A 19,684-nucleotide genomic window follows, 5' to 3' on the forward strand; every position below is an offset into this window, starting at 1 on the left:
TCTCCCAAGGAAGCTCAAGCTGCTCTCTGGGAAGCTTCCGGATGGGAACTTCACCCAAGGAGAGATTAATATGCTACCACTCATGATTACTGGTATCGCTTCTATTCTAAAAGAGTCTTTGAATCTGTATCAAAGAAGTTGATAAAGGGCACAAGAAGTCTTCCTCACCTCCTCTGGACGGCTGATCTCGATGCCTTCTGGGCCTGTGATGCCCAGATCCAGTGCCTCCTTTGCACCCTGAATAACAGCAAAAGAAAACATGTAATCATAGAGGTAAAAGGAAATACTGAGCCCAAGGGACAGCAAAATAGGAAAGACACAGCCCATTCCAATAGGCTTATGGTTTTTCTCACTTCTGGAATATTCATCTTCCAAAGCAGAATTGCACTGGGTAAATCTGCTACAAAAGACCTCTTTAAAATGTTAAAGAGTAGACATGTCTCTTTAAGACTAAGGAGTGCCTAAACCAAGCCATGGTGTTTTCAATCACCTCATATGCATGTGAAAGCTGGGCAATGAATAAGGAAGACCAAAGAATTGATGCCTTTGAATTGTAGTTATTAGTGAAGAATACTGAAAATATCACGGACTGCCAGAAGAATGAACAAATTTGTCCTGGAAGAAGTGCAGCCGAAATGCTTCTTGGAAGCAAGAACGGCCAGACTTCATCTCACCTGCTTTGGTCATGTTGTCAGCAGGGATCAGTCGTTGGAGAAAGATACCATGTTTGGTAAAGTAAAGGGCCAGTGAAAAAGGGGAAGATCCTCAATGAGACAGACTGACACACTGGTTGCAACCGTGGGCTCAAGCACAGTAAGGACTGCGAAGACAGCACAGGACCGGGCAGTGTTTCATTCTGTTGTATATAAGGTTGCTGTGAGTCGGAGCCAACTCAATGGAACCCAAAGACAACAACAAAGCAGGACAAATACAGGAAGGAGCCCTGGTGGTACAGTGGTTAAGAGCTCAGCTGCTAACCAAAAGGTGGGCTGTTTGAACCCACCAGCCACTCCATGGGAGAAAGATGGGAAAGTCTGCATCTGTAAAGATTACAGCCTTGGAAGCCCTATGGGGCAGTTGCACTCTCTGTCCTATAGGGTCACTATGAGTTGGAATCAACTCAACAGCAACAGGTCTCTTGTAGTAAGGCTCCCTGATTCTCTCTTTAAAATGATTCAACATATCTTTTCATCCTAAAAAATACAGTTCAGTGATTAGCCAAGGCCCGGGACACCAAAGAAATGCATTCTTTATTGATCTGAAAGTCAGACTTTCCCCAATGAAAATGTAGACAAATCTCTATAGTAACTCTTACTCAAGTGTCCTATTTAAGACCTAGGAGTAGAAAGGGGCTCATCTTTCTTGGTGCTAGTGAACAGATCTCTCCAATATTTTGGCTTCTCTGAAGAGGTACAGGAAAGTAGAAAGCTGCATTCTTATTTATTCTATATAGCAAAACTCATTAAAATTATTCCTAATAGGTGCTTCAAATTCTTCTGTTATGGTTGCATTTAAATTAGCTACATATCATTATGGTAGCATAGTGCCTAAGGCATTTGATTGCTAACCAGAAGGCTGGCGGTTCAAACCCATCAGCCATTCCTCAGAAGGAAGGTTGGGCAATCTACTTCCGTAGTGATACCGTTTTGAAAACCCAAAGAGGGGTCGCTATGAGTTGGGTTCGACTTGACGGCAGTGATTTGACATAAGACATCGTTAGCTAAGACTTAGAAATCTTTTTAGACTAGACTTGTTAGACAGTAGAAAAGTTTGGATTTTCTGACCATCTGCAGTGTTCATATCTCACGTGTTCTTTTATAACTTGTTTTGTCTGAACCTTGTAGGATGAGGGGTTGGAGGACAGGAATCCCCCTAAGAATAGTCTCCATTGCCCATCCCCCCACATTCTTTACCATAGACTTGCCTCAGCCACAAGCTCCCCATTTTCAGCGTGGACTCGGGCGATTGCCCCAATGTCCTTACAAGCATACAAAACTTGGTACAGCTCACTGTCTCGAAGCATATACAAGTCCTTGTAGGTCATAAACATCTGGAATGAGTTGACACCCTTCTCCCTCACCAGTGTCTCCATTTCTGCTTTCACCTAGAGGGAAAATGCAAAGGCAATGCTCTGTGATTACAGATTTTCAAGAGGTTGATTGGCAGATGCTGGAGGAGATTGGGTCCAGCCCCGACTCAGGTGGTCAAGGCACAACATGACTACCCACAACCTCTTGCTTTCTCACTTTCCACCTGCCCCACAGGACAGGGCCTCACAGGACCCATAGGGTACAGAGGCTGAACTGGTTACAGATTCAAAGGGAAGAAGCTAGGCTCACCCAAAGACCAGAGCAGGGGCTGGGACAATTCACCCAGCTCCATTCGTCCCACGCAGATGCTAAGCAACTCACTCTGAGACGTTAGCTCAGTGCTGTTGACTCTTAGCACAAAAATGAAAGGATTCCCTGAGCCTGAACCCTACTTAGCCCACTGTTCAGCAGCACGCCCTGTGTCAGTGGCACCTAATGACTACAGCTGAGGAATGAGTCATGTACCAGGAGATGCTAAAGTCTGTGGTCAGAACAAGGAGCAAGCGCTTTCCAGGCCTTGCCTCTGGCCTTAGAAACTTTCATTGCAGTTGGGGCTCCCTGTGTCTACTGGAAAACTGGCTCTGTAAGTTAAGCAGATCAGGCCTACCCACTTATGGAATTTTAAGTGCTTCTTCTCTTGGCATATAGGGGAGCTGGATGGGGGGGAGAGATGTCCCACACATGCAGAAGAGCACCATATTCAACCCGCTCAGACCAAATGACCCTTCAGCCTAAAAGGGCATTTATGTTTTCTCCTTGGATTCCACCCAGCACCATTACCTTGGGTGCCCACCAGGTGATCCCCACATGGAGGGCATAGTCACAGCAGACTTTGGGGTCGGCCAGACCCCGGCACTTCTCATAGGCATCCACAAGAGAGGTCTCCTTGTCAGGCAGGACGTGGCCGATGATCATGGTGGTACCACCAACTAGTGCTGCCTGAGGAGGACAAGAGAAGGTAGTTGTGTCACATCTCTACCTGCATTCAAGTCACTGAATCAGTGAGACAGGGTGTGCCAGGTATACATTCAGGACAGTCACAAATCCTAACTCACAAGAGTGCTGTGAGGACCAACTGCAGCCATGTTTGCAGCTGTATGGAGAAGCATACAATATAATTACTGTGGTGCTTCTTTCTCATCTTGGGTTTCAGCTTGGCACTTTGGGCTTAGTTGGTGTTTTACTCAAGTCTAAGATCAACCCTCAAGGAGCTCTGTTGGTGTAGTGGCTAAAGCACTTGGCTGCTAACCAAAAGGTGGATGGTTTGAATGCACCAGCTGCTCCATGGAAGAAAGATGAGGCAGTCTGCTTCTGTAAAGATTTATACCCTTTGAAACCCTATGGGGCAGTAGTACTCTGTCTTATAATGTTAGTATGAGTTGCAATTGACTCCATGGCAGTGGGTGTGGTTTTGATTTTTAGGTCAACCCCTATTTTTCCTATGAGAATACCACCCTATCCTCAAATTATTTCTGGCCAACCTGAATACATAAACCCTTACAGATGTAATGATGACATCAAATGCCTATTTATTTATTAATTTCATATATATATATATATATATATATACACACATAGATTGGGCAATCCTACTTCCATAGTGATACTGCCTCGGAAACCCAAGGAGGGGTCGCTATGAGTCGGGGCCAACTCGATGGCAAATAACAACAACAACAACATATATATATATATATATATATAGATAGATATATAGATAGATAGATAGATAGATTATAATATAGAAAAATGTTAGTTTGGATATATTGTTTTATTTTCTCATATTTCATGAAACAACTTGATCCAAATTTTCTATATACATCTTCAACATCAGGGTCTTTGTCATTCATTTTTTACAAGTGCATCATCTTCATTTCCACTTATCTTGTGTCAGATATAGCATTTTTTGAATCTATGTATGATCTGTCAATGAAAAATTTATTCTGTTTATAATTTCCACAATGTTGTTGTTTTTGTTGTTTGCCGTCGAGTCGGCCCCGACTCATGGCGACCCCTCCTTGGGTTTCCGAGGCAGTATCACTACGGAAGTAGGATTGCCCAACCTTCCTTCTGAGGAGTGGCACAATAGAACTACTTAAAAACAATCTTTTAAAAACCTCACTTGCAATTTGCAAGGCATACTCCCAGGAATAATTACTAAATCTGTATTAAACTTTTCACCTCTTTAAAAAGAAAACAAAATAATTCGGTCAGTTGATTTCTGTGAGCTTCCAAAGCTAGCATTGATCAAGGGTTGTTTGAGGCTTGTGTTGTCCCCAAACAAAACTTTGCTATTAAAATTATTGAGAAGGTTGCAAAATAAGAAATATTTTTGTGGGCTCCCTTTTTCCTGATGAATAAATTTGGATAAAACCATTGCTTCTACTTGAGCCCTTATAGTGATTTGGACTCAGAGCTTTGGGTTCGAGTCCCAGCTCTGCCACCACCCAGGTAGATAATCGCCCCAGTTTACTCAGATTCTTTACCTATGGTACAATGAGAATACCTTCCTTGTTGGATAGTTGTGAAAGTCAAATAAAATGTCATTTATAAAAGATACTTGGTAAAGTGTTGTCCTAATGTGTGTATTTAATTGGTCAGAACCTAGCTGTTAACCTCTATATTCTACAGGGGAGAGGAAAAGCACAATGAAATTGTCTTAATGATTTCATGCTTCTCTATTCAGCTAAACCCTTGATCAGAAATCAGAAACATTGCTGGGGAATAACAGGGCTGAAAAAAATTAGTTCAGTGGCCAAACTACAATTAAAATGAAAAATCTAGCAATCTGGATTTTCCACGGTGACTCTGGTCTCATAGTCCCTGGCTGGGCCAGTGGGAATGTTGTCCATGTTGTCATGGGAAACGTGGGGTCTGGCTTCTTGCAGATCTTAAAACAGAGGGTGGTGGTTGTGTGGTGCACATGTAGGGATGGAGATGGAGGTGGCAGAGAGAGTGGGAGAAGGGGAAGGCAGTGCAGATTGTAGCATTACTAGCTGGCTTCTATTTCTGATTTTGCTGGGTTGAGCCAGCTGATTCATCTGCACAGCAGGTGGTTGTACTCTATTTTGTCCTGGAATGCATTTTTTGCCTTTACACGTGAGCATGGGGGAGTCTGGTATATTGGGATTTTACACATTCAACTGTTTTCTTTTCATGTGGTTCTAGATTGCTTTCCTTTGCAAACCCTCTCAGTAGGTCTGTAGCCTTGGATAGAAAAAAGGGAACTGGAAGCAGCACGGTGTGATGAAAAGAACCAGGGTCATTCTCAACATTTGTGGGTCCTAGGGCAAGAGTAGAAAAGGAGGTCCATGTGCCAAATCTCTAAATATTTAAAAGTTATAGATCAAGCTAACAAACTGTTAAACAAACTAATTCTATACTCTTACTCTGGAAGGTAGACTTTCATGATGACCAAAAAGGCTGGGCTTGAATTTAGAATTCTCAGACTCCTTACAATTCTGGCTACAATTCAGGAAGTGGCTCTTGGCCCTTGTCTCTGCCTCCAGCTTACCTCCAACCCCAGCTTCATCCTGCAGCCCACAGGTCCAAGCTCTGTCAACCCCTTACAAAATGCTGCCCCTTGGGCCTAGGTGTATGCACTTAGGTGCCTGGCCTCAAGTGAACAGATGCAGGTTTGCATAGGTCCTAGAGGCACTCAGGGCCATTTGGTCAGGGCATTCAACGAGATGGATTGGCTCCAATAATGGGCTCAAGCACAATCAAGATTGTGAGGATGGCACAGGACTGGGCAGTGCTTCAGTCTGTTGTACATAACGTTGCTATGAGTCAGAACCAACTCAATGGCACCTAACAACAACCAAGTGTGGTCTAGAAGTGGGCTAGTGGGCTCTAGGGAGACATAACCCCTTGGCCCTGTGGGGAAGGGGCCCTTTAGAGTCAGGAATGTAGGTAGAGGTCCCTCTTGCCTGTGCCTAAGGATGGAAACTGAGGAGTTATGGAAGGAGTTGGAGCATCACTGGTGGTGGGCATGACTTTCTCATTTCCTGGCTGTAATCTAGGGGCAGCCATGTGCCCCCTCTGTGCTCACCTCTCAGGGTCCTTGAGAGGATTTGATGGCAATGGATGCAGGAGCTTCTATAAGCTAGAAAGGGGTACATAAATAGCTGAGATAATTATTACTGCTATTACCCTAGGCTCAAAACAAGAAGGTAATAGGGTCAGCAAATACTTCCTCAACTGCAGATTCAGAGCCCAGACCAAACACTGTCTTGTACAAGCATGTACTTTCTTCCTCCCAGGCATGATACACATAGAGCTGGCTTCTTAAATATGTACATTTCCTACCTACTGGGTAACTGTTGACAAGCTTAGTCTTCATATGGGTGTGATATTATGGATGTGACAGACCTTTTCAGTGTCATCCCACACAAAAACAACCTTGTAGAAATAAATCATAAACAGGACATGGCCTGATCCTGTTGCCGGGGTTTTAAAAAGGATAATGTTTAAGAATATGTGACTGTGTGAATGTTGAGTGTTCATTACTGTATTTATATAAAAACTGTGCTGGTTAAAAAAAGCTGTGGAAGCTCTTTAATAGAAGATATTAAAAATGATATTCATGAAGGCTAAGTCATAACATGGAAAAAGGGCTGTGCTCTAATGAGTGGAGAAAGCAGAACTCAATATGTGCATACAAGATGCTTACAAATATGTTTAAACACAAGCCCACACACACAAAGAAAAAAAAAAAGGAAAGAAATATACCAAAACAGTAGCAATAGCTATCTTTGGATGATGAGATTATAATCTGTTGTTCCTATGTTTCCAAAATATATTTACAGAATATAGTGCTTTTTTACAATGTTGTTGTTGTTAGGTGCTGTGGAGTCATGTCCGACTCATAGCAACCCTATGTACAGCAGAACGAAACACTCCTTGGTCCATGCCAGCTCCATGATCCCATTGCCGCAGCCACTGTGTTAATCCGTCTTGTTGAGGATTGACCCTCCACCTTACCAAGCATGACATCCTTCTCCAGGGAATGGTCCTTTCTGACAACATGACCAAAGTAGGTGAGACAAAGTCTGGCTATTCTCGCTTCCAAGGAGCATTCTGGCTGCACTATTTTAAATAAATTTGGAGGAAGTCAAAACTATTTAAAATCTAGTTAAGCATGCTTAAGTGTTTAAAATATTTGATTTTAAAATACTGAAGTATCTTAAAGATACAGGAAAAGTACAGAATAATATAACACACACTCATGGATCTACTCTCTAGATTTAACAAAATAGTTTGTCGTATTTACCTCAGATCCCTTTTTAAGAAGCCCTCCTAGAGACTGGGACTCTCATACACTGCTGGTGGGACTGTAAAATGGTACAACCATTGTGGAAAGCAGTATGGCGATTCCTTCAAAAGTTGGAAATACAAATACCATTTGACCCAGCCATCCCATTACTAGGTATATACCCTAAAGAAGTGAGAGCCATAACAAGAACAGATATATGCACGCCGATGTTCATCGCAGCACTATTTACAATAGCCAAAACTTGGAAACAACCTAGATGTCCAACAACTGAGGAATGGATAACCAAACTTTGGTACATTCACACAATGGAATACTATGCAACGCTAAAGAATAATGTAGAATCTGCAAAACACCGCATAACGTGGATGAACTTGGAGGACATTATGCTGAGCGAAATAAGTCAGTCACAAAAGGACAAATATTGTATTAGTCCGTTATTGTAAAAGTTAAGGAAATGTTTATATATTGGAGGACATTTTCTTTGTTGGTTACCAGGGGTGGGAGGGAAGGGGAGGGAATGCTGTTAGATAGATAGAGATAAATATTGATTTGGGTGAAGAGAAGGGCAATGTACCAAATGTGAGTGACCAATATGGCAGCATTGAGGATGAGAAAGACAGAGAGTTACATGGGCAGTACAAACAACAAATATGAACCCCTTTGTAAATACAATACTGAGTTGTTAATGAAAGCAAATATGGGTATAGGGACGGATAGATGGGTGAACAAGCTAAACAATTATGTATGTCTAAATGGAGAGTGTATCCAAGATCATATACAGGGTTGGCAGACAATGGGCCTCTTGAAGAGTATGAAGGGATGGACACTGGGAGGAGGTAACTATGGGGAGGAAGTGGGAGGGGAGCTGCTGCATTGTAAATTTTGGTCAATGACATGAGACAAAGTATATGTGAACTGCTGTATGAAAAGTGAATTTACTCTGTAAATCTTCACCCAAATCCTAATAAAAAAAAAAAAAAAAAAAAAAAAAGAAGCCCTCCTAACACCTTCCCATTTCTCTCTCCCGTGAGGTTGATATATATTTTTCCCATCCATGTTTTTATGGTTTTATTCTATTTGAAAATGGTTCATATCCTTTTGCAATGTTCTTATTTTAGTCAGCATTGTCTTTAAGATGAATTTATGTAGTAATATTGCATTCATTTTAACTAACATACTGTATGAATATTCCTCAGTGTATGTATTCCTGTACAAGTTCATGGGCATTTACAACCATAGATGGTGCCAGAGCATGCTCCTGCAGTGTCCTTTGCACATATGAACTGTCCTTGCTTTATAGGCATACACTGCCAAGAAGTGGAAGTGCAAGCTTGTGGCTGATGGAAGTGCTTGGCTGCTAACCGGTCTGTGGTTTGAATCCATCAGTGGCTTTTGGAAGAAAGATGTGGCAGTGTGTTTCTGTAAAGACCACAGCCTTAGACACCCTACAGGGCAATTATAACCATCCTATAGAGTTGCTATGAGTCAGAATGGACTAGATGAGTATGAGCTTGGATTGGTTTTTCGGTTGGGACATACACATCTCCAACTGTACCAGACTTGACTGTGAAGCAGCTAAACCCACTTGGGCCTCCTGGAACCTGGTGCCTGATCAAACCTGCCCATTTACTAACCCAAACCCTTATTTTTCACATAAACTGTCATCCATTCAGGTATTCCCCATTCTGTGTGTGGACATTTATTTTTATCCTGAATGTAGGAATCCACTATTAAATTAATATGACATTAGGGCCATCTGTTTAACCAACTCAGACACAGCACGATGGTACATATTTGGCAAGATACAAAATATAATTTTATTAGTTCGAAGGACTTCCCGTTATTTTGTGTTTGACATTTATGACATGCTGCTGGTTAAATCTGGATTTATTTGATGCCCAATAATGCTACCCCTACTTGTTCCCTAAGAAAATCCAAAATATTGGATGGTGATCCATTTTATGACACACTCTATTTCATCAGACCACTGTAAGACACACGAGGAGTCTCCATACATTCCAACTACTCAGCAAGTTGGAAAGAAATTTCAGATACTCATGCTCATTCAGGTATGATTTATTTGTTGGCTTCAGTTTGGGATAAAAAGGTGCACTGGTCCTCCTCGGCTTATCAAGTCAAAGACCCTTGGAGAATCTTCTCTCATCATCTTCCACATTGCTGCAGCTTCAATCATATTTTACTGAGTTTCCTGTAGCAGGGCCTTACCCCTATACCCCCAGCCTAATGTTTGGTCTCTTGCTCCAAAGCCAGGTACCAACAGGTCAAGGCACAAATTTTTGTGCTCTGCTGTTGGGAAGTCATTTGGGCCAGAGCTAATCCATGGAGTTTTTCTTTGGGGAAGGAGAAAGGATTGCAAAGCTGAATTTCACATGGATGTGTGGTGCACCGAGTTACTTAATATGGTCCTTTTAGCTATAGTCTTTGTTAACTCCCATCAAATGACTGGGTGGGACTATGCAAATGAGGTGCTTGTGGTTCACCAAAGAGGTTGGATAGCTTGCTAATAATGTAAATACGGTAAATGGCACCTTTATCGGGGTTGTTGTTATGTGCCTTCGAGTAGGACCCGACTCATAGCCACCCCTCCTTGGGTTTCTGAGGCAGTATCACTACGGAAGTAGATCGCCCCATCTTCCTTCCAAGGAGTGGCCAGTGGGTTTGAACCGTCAGCCTTCTGGTTAGCAGTCAAGTGCCTTAGACACTATGCTACTGGAGCTCCTATGGGGGTAGGGCCATGCAAATAAGGTGCATGGAACCCAAGTGAGGGGATTGGCCAGTTTTGCCATCCCTCTAGGCTTAAAATGAGCCATTCCAGAGGTGGAAAGGGGGATCTCACTACCATCAAGAAAGAAAAGCCAGGAATGTAACACATCCTTTGGCACTTGAATCCCTGTGCTAAGAACCTCCTAGATGCAGAAGAAAGAAACAGAGAGCTGCAACACTAGATAAGAGAGATAGCAAGAAGCAGCAGCAGAGAAATGGCAGCAGCAGAACCAGGAGACTGGCAGGAGACAGCACAGTGAGCAGCTTGGCCTATGGAACTATAGCTGAGTGACTTCAGGCCTAGGTTTACTGGTAGAGTGTGGTGTCTCTGGGCACTTACTGGTGGAGCGAAAGAGCTTTGTAACGCTTGCTTGAGCCAGCAGTTCCCAGCCCGCCCAAGAAGCCCAAGGGGCCAAAGCCTAGAAAGAGGCCTCCCTTTCGGTACAGCTGACAAGAGGCTGTCCTGACCAAAGAACTGTATCCTGAGTTGTACTTGATCCTGAATTGTAATCTGTTATTTCCCTAATAAACCCCATAATGACTATTGTTTGTGAGTTCTGTGTGGCCAGGCAATGAATTATCAAACCCAGCAGAGAAGTGCAGAGTACTGTGGGAAGGATGGCTGGTGTCAGAATGGGTAACAAGATTGGAGAGAGGAAGTATGTCTTACTTGGGCTGATGCTGATGCTGATGCTGATCCTCTCTCCCCCTTGTTAGAGAGGTTAGAGGAGGTCAGATGACCCTGTCACACCAGTTTTATAGGATGCATGGGAAGGATGTCTTTGGGGAGGTGATAGAATCAGAAAAGCTGGGTTTGATACCTGGATCTGCTACTATTTAGATATTTGCATTAAGGGCAACTCAATCTTTAAAGTGGAAACAATACTGCACTGAGAATCAACTGCTCCATATTTCGAGGTACCTTGCAAACTAGTTAAGTGCAATGCAAACACTTTTGCATTTCTCAGTGCAGTTGGGAAAGCCATCATTTTTGTTCAGATGGAATTGTCTTTTCTTGGAATTGCTGAATCACTTCCTTTTCTTTTCATATTAAAATGATCTATCTTTTATTCAGATCCTCCCAAAGCACAAGGAAAAATAAAAAACAGCTCAGTGTTTCTCTCTTGCCTTGGACAACTTCCTCAAGCTCTGCCTGCTGCTCACTTGCCCTCTAGAAAGCCAGCTATAAGCACTGCCATGCCTTGGGACACAGCATGTCCTAAGCAAGCCCCCAAAAGAAGGACCCAAGCATTTCAAGTGAGATGACACATCTATAGCTCTTAGAAGCATGCCTGGCACACCGTAGACACATTTCCCATCTTGAAACACGAGCCCACCAGCCAGGGTGTGTGGCCTGTGTAGTCCAAGTGCAGGAGCCTGCACTTAGAAAGGTCTTGCTTTTGGTTTAATGCTGTATTTCACTATCTTGATATTCTTAATAATTTTTAAACAAAGGGTCTCATATTTTCATTTTTTAAAAATTGATGTAAATTTGCATAACATAATTCATAGAAGATTAACCACTTATAAATACATAATGCAGTGGCATTTAGTGCCTTCACATTGCTACGTAATCACCACCTCGACCAAGTTCCAAAACACTTTCATCACCCCAAAAAGAAACTTACCCATTAAGCATTCACTCCCTATGCCCTCCTCCCTAGCCCTAAAACTCAAAACCAAACCCACTGCCAGTCTAATTGATTCTGACTCATAGTGATCCTATAGGACAGAGTAGAACTGCCCCATAGGGTTTCCAAGGGTGTATTCTTTATGGAATCAGACTGCCACATCTTTTCTTTCTTCCACAGAGCAGCTGGTGAGTTTAAACCATTGACCTTTTGGTTAGCAGCCAAGCGCCACCAGGGCTCCTCCCCCACAGCCCTAGCCAACTACTAATGTGATTTCTTCCACTATAGATTGACCTATTCTGTATATTTCATATAAATGCACTCATACAATATGTGACCTTATATTCTCATTTGCATACAGAGCCCTGCAAATTATGTAGTTGGTCCTGCCACCAGCTCACTAGCTCACCAAGTACACTGGCCTGATCTAGGCTAACTCACCAATCAGGTTCTTCCTAGGCCTTTCCTTGGGCTTCACTGTGCACTCAGCCAGGTTACTTTATGGGCTGAAGACAGACTATCATGGAGCCTTCCTCTGATTTCTTTCCAGACCACTTGAATGCCGACTCTACCCTGTTTTGGAGGTTCCCAAACACCTTCTATCAAATGTCTCTTTTCTCTGAAGATAACAGCCTCTCTCCAAGGCATCCAAGTGATGCTTGATCAATTCCATGGGGCCACTCATTCTGCCCTTTTGGCTGCAGCTCTCAAGTCTTTTCTTGATCCATAATTTGCAGTCAGTCAGTTTATCCTACAGCTGACTGTTTTCTCTAAACTCCACATAGCAGTCCTAAGCGTCCTTTAACTTTCCATTCCTATCTTCTGGGTCGAGCCTTGGCCATATCAGCTAGGTCACTGTCCTTTTCTATGCTCTGACTCTACCATATCTGAAACTCACACTTCATTCTTTTACTGTTCTACACAGGAAACAGGCAACATTCGATCCACAATACACTTTGCAAAAAAGATATTTTGGTCTCCACTTAATCTTCCTGCCATTTGAAGCCCCACTAATGGTATAGTTAGAAGCAAACCAGTATAGTGACAAGGCAGACAGATCTAGGTTCAAATCTCAGCTCATGCACTTACTAGTTGTAAGACCTTAAGCAAGTTGTGCAATCTCCTTGAAAACATCCCTCATGGGGTTACTATGAGAATTAAATGACATAATGTGTGTAAAGCAACTAGCACAGTGCCTGCACAGAGTAGGAGCTCCCCAAACAGTAGTGATTAACAGTAAGCATGATTTATAGGTAGCACTAATGTACACACCATGTGCCATCGATTATGTGTATCAGGCGCTCTAGAGGAGGTGAGAAATGTAAACACTGTAAGGTGGCTGGAGCTCAGTTGGCAAACAGGGTAAGAAAAAAGTTCAATTTTAATAGAAGTGATGGTTCAAAATTATATCAGAATACAAAGTAGAATAATATTCCTAATGATAATAGAGAACATCAAAAGAAGACGTTTAAAAGAAGACCAGAGGAAGGGAAGTTCCCATTAGAATGGGGGGTAGGCTATGAGCTAGAAGATGGGTGTGATTTGACCAGGCCAGGGCAATCTGGGGAAGGAAACTGTGTGGGCAAGTCGAGGCAGACACAGTTAGGGGCAGAGACTAGACCTGTTTGACTTTGGCAGAAGTAGATCTAATTAGGACCAAACTGTTTGGATTTTTTTTTTTTTTTAAACTTTTTATTGTGATTTGGGTGATATTTTACAAAACAGATTCATTTTACATTCAACACTTCATACACATTTTGTTCTGTGACCCTGATTACATTCCCTGCAGTTTAACAGTTGCCTTCCCACTCCTCTGGGAGCTCTGGTGGCATAGTGCCTAAGGCATTTGACTGCTAACCAGAATGCTGGTGGTTCAAACCCACCAGCCACTCCTTGGAAGGAACATTGGCAATCTACTTCTGTAGAGATACCACTCTGGAAACCCAAGGACAGGTTGCTATGTGTCAGGATTGACTCGACAGCAGAGTTTGGTTTTTTGGTTTTGTATCCTTGACTATGCATTCCTGCCTCCTTGCCTTTCTCCCTGTGCAAGTGCTGTCCTTCTGATCTACCATGGTTAACTGTTCTAAAGGGGTCCATCTCCCTTGTATAGTTGTTTAGCTCATAGGCCTGTCTATTGTTTGGCTGAGAGTTAAGGCCCGGGAGTGAGTTCAATTCCAGGCCAAAGGGTGACTTGGGGTCATAGTCACAGGGGTTTCACCTGTCTCTATCTGACCAGTAAACTGTGTGGATCTTGATTAACCTGGATTCCATCCTATGGACAAAGTCTGTCAACATGTGTTTGTGGTAGTAATGGTAATGTAGGAGTTTAGAGAGTGTGGAGTTCAGGGGCACATTTACCTAGAGGACTGCAGACCCATCTGTAGACCAGGAAGGGAGGCTGCCAGGAGAGCTGTGATAGATTCCTCACAGACCTCTACACTGTGAACCATGAGCAGCCATGGCAGGCTTCTGGGACAGGAAGAACATGAAAATCAGACTTAGGAACATGACTCTGGCTGTGGTGTGCAAGTTGAACTGTAGTGCTAGGGTTATGGAGTTGAATTTGGGGACTGAGATGCAAGAGGCAGATGTGAAACATTCTCCTTGGGAGAAGAAAGGTTTGATGACAGAGAAGGAGGTGACATGAATAATGGAGTGACTGAAAAAAAAAGAAAATATCAGGATTGGAAGATCAAATTTAGAGGAAGGGAGTTTTTAGACAAAATAAGGAATATTCAAGTGCTTATTATAGCCAACATGCACTGTGCACTTACTCTGTGGCAAGAAAGTTCTGTTTAATTCTCACAACAACCCTGTGTAATAGGTGCCATTATTATCATCATTATTCAGATGAGGAAACTGAGGGTTGATATTCCCATATATTAGGCTGGAGGGACACCTCTTCCTACCCATTTTGGAAGGGTGGAAAAAGGAGGAGACAGTCAGTGGTGACATGAAGGAGAGTTGAGGGTGCATAGGCCCTTGGTCCCAGGATTCTTAGCAAAACAGGAGATTTGGTCAAATTCTTAGAGAGACTTCGGGAAAACTGATAGTGTTGGTCTGAGCCAAGAGGAGGTCTGTTGTTGTTCAGGTGCCATTGAGTTGGTTCTGACTCATAGTGACTGTATGTACAATAGAAGGAGCACTTTGGCTCTATTTCCTCCAAGACATATTTGTTCATCCTTCTAGCAGTCCATGTTACATTCAATGTTCTTCACCAACACCACAATTCAAAAACATCAATTCTTTGGTCTTTCTTATTTACTGTCCATAGGAGCTCTGGTAGCGTAATGCCTAAGGCACTTGACTGCTAACCAGAAAGCTAGCAGTTCAAACCCACCAGCCACTCCTCGGAAGGAAGGTTGGGCAATCTACTTCTGTAGTGATATTGCCTTGGAAACCCAAGGAGTGGTTGTTATGAGTCGGGCCCAACTCAATGGCGCACAACCACCACCAACAACCATTTACTGTCCAGCTCTCACGTGCATATGAGACAATTGAAAATATCATGCCTTGAGTCAGGGGCACCTTAATTTTCAAACTGACATCTTTGCTCTTAAACACTATAAACAGGTATTTGGCAGATTTGCCCAATGCAACACATCTGATTTCTTGACATGGGGGTTGTTCATGAATCTAAGCAAAATGAAATCCTTGATAACTTCAATCTTTTCTCCATTTATCATGATGTGTCTTACTGGTCTAGTTGTGAGGATTTTGTTTTCTTTATGTTGAAGTGTAATCAATACTGCAGGTTGTAAGTATGTGTAAGTAAGTGCTTCAAGTCCTCTTCACTTTCAGAAAGCAAGGTTGTGTTGTTTCCATATTGCAGGTTGTTAATGAGTCTTCCTCCAATCCTGATGCCACATTCTTCTACATAGAGTCCAGCTTCTCAGATTATTTGCTCAGCATACAGATTGAATAAGTATGTAGAATGAATGAATAATAGAGGCAGTAAAAGATAATGATAGAGCCAATTTTAAAGGCCACTTCTGTGAAGGCAGAAGCAAGGGCTGGGAGAGCTGAGGCAGAAGGTAGCCCAGGGGTTAGGGACATCCAGCAAAGGAGTCTAGGCAGAAGTCCAGCTCCAAGTGGGCTGGTAGCCTAGGGAAGGGGCCCAGGGCAAGCCCAGAGTTTGGCTGAGGCCTACAGTGATATTTGCATTTTTAAGTTTGTTAGAAATGCACTTCAATTCTCTGATGGTAGGTAGAGATAGGATGTTGTGGTACCAGCAGCATGAAATTTGGAGTTCACAGATCTTGGACCAAGATCTGCCTGTATCACTTAGGAGTCCTGTGGTCTTGGGAAATGAATGGTGGGTCAGGTGGATGGTGGTGTCATTCCCTGAAGTAGGGCTCCATTGGAGAAGAGCGAGTTGTGATGGAAGATGAGAAGCCAGTGATGGGCATCCTTTGAGGACAGCCACAGTGATGTCTAGAAAGCAGGTCAACAGAGCTGTGCAGGCTATAGCTATAAATGTGGGAGTCATCAGTGATAGATCACTTCGGGAGGGAGGGTAAATTGAGGAGAAGACCATCTGGGATAGAACCCCAAGAGGCAAAAACATAAGGAAAAGTTTAAGATAAAGAAGAGGCTAGTAAAAAGACTAGGATGGACAAATAAGAGGTAGGAGGAAGACCAGGCTGGTATGGAGATATGGAAGGAAGCCTGGCAAACCCCCTTACCAAGGCACAGAAACTCCTGGCACTCACTGGCTTCACGAAAAGGTAAGCTGCCCTTAAGGCTAGGATGTAGGCCATCCCCAGGACACCGGAGCCCTCTGCCCCCACAGGTGAACAGATCAGGTCAGCTTCTGGGTTTCAGGTGATCCATCTGCTTAAAAGTCCCTGAAGTAAGCCTGCCCCAGCTCTGTTCAACACTCGACAACACAGCTGCTAAGAACAGAAAGCTCTGTGTTCCCATGTTAAGTCCCACCTCCCTTCCTCTCCTGTCAAGTGTCATCAAATCGATTGTGACTCAGCAATCCAACATGACAGAGAACAACCCCATAAGCTTTCTTAGACTATGATATTTACGAGGGCAGATTACCAGGTCTTCTCTCCTGCAGAGCAGCTAGGTGGGTTGAAACCACCAAGCTTTTGGTTATCAGCTGAGTACATAACTGCTGTGCCACCATGGTTCCTTCTTCCTGTCTTACCAAACCAAACCAAACCAAACTCACTGCCATCAAGTTGGATCTGACTTATAGTGATGCTGAGGCAGTATCACCATGGAAGTAGATTGCCCAATCTTCCTTTTGAGGAGTGGCTGGTGGATTTGAACTGCCAGCCTTCTGGTTAGCAGTCAAATGCCTTTGGCCTCATCAATAAAGAGCAGACCTGACTGCTGTGCTACAGGGAGCAGCTGGGTCATGCACGGGTCAGAAGGAGGCTGTGCAAGAGCCCGCCCCACCCTCTTCCCTGCTGTCACACATTCCTAAATACAAAGAGGGGCCGGCTGGCTCTGCAGGGCTGCTCGTGGGACAGCACTAGTGGCAGAATCACCGGGCTTTCGAGGCTGGAAAGGCTCATTACAGAGGACAGAGGGATAGATGCTCCCTGGCTCCAGGATTCTCATCCATGGAGGTATAAGCAGCAGGGGGGTCACCTTCACTAAAGAAACATTTGGATGAAATTAGACCCAGAGAGAATTTGCTGGAAGCTGCACCAGCCCAAGGTCCCTTTTTGTTCCAGGCATGAAGCCCTCCAGAAGTGAATGGGTCATTTGGCACAGCAAAGCTCTTCCCTCATCTAGTCTTCACCACCACGATGTGTCAGACATTTTCATCACCTGTTTTTTAGAAATGAGCAAAGACTGGGATCCAGGTATTTTTCCTTTATAGCCTATACTCTCCATAATACTGAAGATCACAGGTCTGACACTGGTGAAATGTCTCTAAACACAGAACCTCACCGCCTGAGGCAATCCCACCCTAGCTGAACAGGGCCTCCCAAAGCCTGCAGTAAAACAGATGGCCCATAGGGTAGTACATACATCAGTCCTCACATTTTCTCATGTTGGATTGGAACTGGGAATTCAGGAACACAAACTACTGGGAGAAATGTAAAACCATGCATGGCTTTTATTGTGAGGTTGATTCCCATTTCTGTGCTTAAGCCATTTCCTTTAAATCCTGGAATTAACTATGTTACTTCCCAGACAAGGCAGACTAGCATGTTGCAGGGATACAGAAACAGCCTGCTAGCAAACAGTGATTCCATTCTCATCGAAGTCAGGGGGCCATTGAGATACTTTTCAGTATGAATCAAAATCAACTTGATGGCAGTGGGTTGGTTTGTTTTTCAGGAGAGAGAGAAAGAAAGTAACATTGACTGAAGACCTACTATGAGCATGCCCTTAATGTTTACGATCTTTTTTGGGTCTCCAAGTGACTCTGTGGGGTAAGGTTTTTTTTTTTTTTTAAAAAAAAAAAAAACCCATTGCCATCAAGTAGATTGCAACTCATAGCGTCCCCCCCTGGGTTTCCGAGGCAGTAAATCTTTACAGAAGTAGATTGCCCAGTCTTGCTTCCACAGAGTGGCTGGTGGGTTTGATCCACCAACCTTCTGGTTAGCAGTCAGATGCCTTAGGCATTTGGTAAGGTTACTTGTCTTATTTTACAAATAAGAAAACTGAGGCTCAGAGGAAATCACACAGTCAGATTCCCTGAAGACCCATTTGACTCCTGAGCCCCAAGTTCCCCTTCAATCATGCCACCCCCTTCTATAGCTCAGGGCAACCTGGACTCACTGAGAGGGTCCCCCCACTCCAACATTCCTCAAAGGAGGGAGAAAATCACAAGTGGAAGCCGGATCTAACTGCAGCTTGGAAACAGAGGGTAGGTGTGGCTTGGGCTGAATTACAGAGCTAAAACTGAGAGCTGCGCTAACATTTAAAATTATGAAACAAGGAGCTCCAGCCTTCTCCCTAATCCAGAATGATTATCCTTACTGCTGAGCATCTAATTTAAATTCATTGTGTTTGATACAAAGCCACAGCACAGAGCAGGCTGTCTCTCGACAGGCAGTTACCATGGAGACCGGAGATGATCCTCAAAGGGAGTTACGTGGCAGCAAGAACGTGGATGCCAGCTTCTGAGAAGCCAAGGGGCCTGTGGAAACCATTCTAAAATGAGCCCCAAAAAGAGGTCCTTTGTCATCCACCTTCTCAGCAAAGCCCCTTCTAATCTAAAAGCGGGAAAGTTCACAGGCAAGCAGGCCACAGAGATCTTTATTAAAAGTTAAGGTTGCCCAAAGATGCCAGAGAGGAGGGGTGTATCAACAATCTAGAAATGGAATACACATAACCCCACTTGCTCCTTCCCTCTTCTACTCAAATGTTGGTCATGTCTTCATTTTAGTCCCAAAGTTAGTCGGTGACAATGCCATAAACCACTGGGGAGGGATGTGTGTGATGCCATGAGATATGAGGACTGTGAGTCAAGACTGGCAGTCAGACAGACGGACCTGTCCCTTGTTAGCTGGGCAAGTTATGTCACCTCTCTGAGATTCAGTTTCTCTATTTATATAGAGTATAGTAAAGATAATAAGACCTGAAGATCAAAATAAATGTACAATAGATATAAAAGTGGATCTGAGGTCCAGGTATGTCAGCTCAGGTGTAGTCCTAATGCAATGAGGGGGAAGGCAGGGGATGGCAGCTAAACTGCTGGAGAGCCACATGCTGCAAGATACCACCTGGGGCTCTGGGCTCCTGAAGCCCATCATGAACATGCCCTGTTCTGAACACTGACCTGTGTTTCCACACAGCAGCAAGAATATACTCTTTGATGGGCTATTAAGTCTAGGGTTTAGAGATTTGGAACCACAGGGCTTGAAGTCATCCTAGGCGCCATGCCCTCTCAAATCCAAGTCCTAGAGGGCCTGGCAAAATGAAAGTCAAGG

General features: G+C 43.6%; 1 protein-coding gene across 1 annotated transcript in view; it reads right to left on the reverse strand.

Annotated features, from left to right (window-relative positions):
• Nucleotides 1-19,684, reverse strand: part of DPYSL5 (dihydropyrimidinase like 5) — a 63,242-nt gene that overhangs the window by 27,583 nt on the left and 15,975 nt on the right. Inside the window, exons 2-4 of the mRNA XM_007938872.2 lie at nt 2,871-3,029; nt 1,925-2,104; nt 169-237 (exon numbers count right to left, since the gene is read on the reverse strand). Coding sequence (XP_007937063.1) covers nt 169-237; nt 1,925-2,104; nt 2,871-3,029 — 408 coding nt within the window. The remainder of the gene's footprint in view (nt 1-168; nt 238-1,924; nt 2,105-2,870; nt 3,030-19,684) is intronic.

The sequence above is a fragment of the Orycteropus afer genome, unplaced genomic scaffold (assembly GCF_000298275.1).
Source record: "Orycteropus afer afer isolate SDZICR_OR568_19922 unplaced genomic scaffold, OryAfe1.0 scaffold00054, whole genome shotgun sequence".
Lineage (NCBI taxonomy): Eukaryota > Metazoa > Chordata > Mammalia > Tubulidentata > Orycteropodidae > Orycteropus > Orycteropus afer.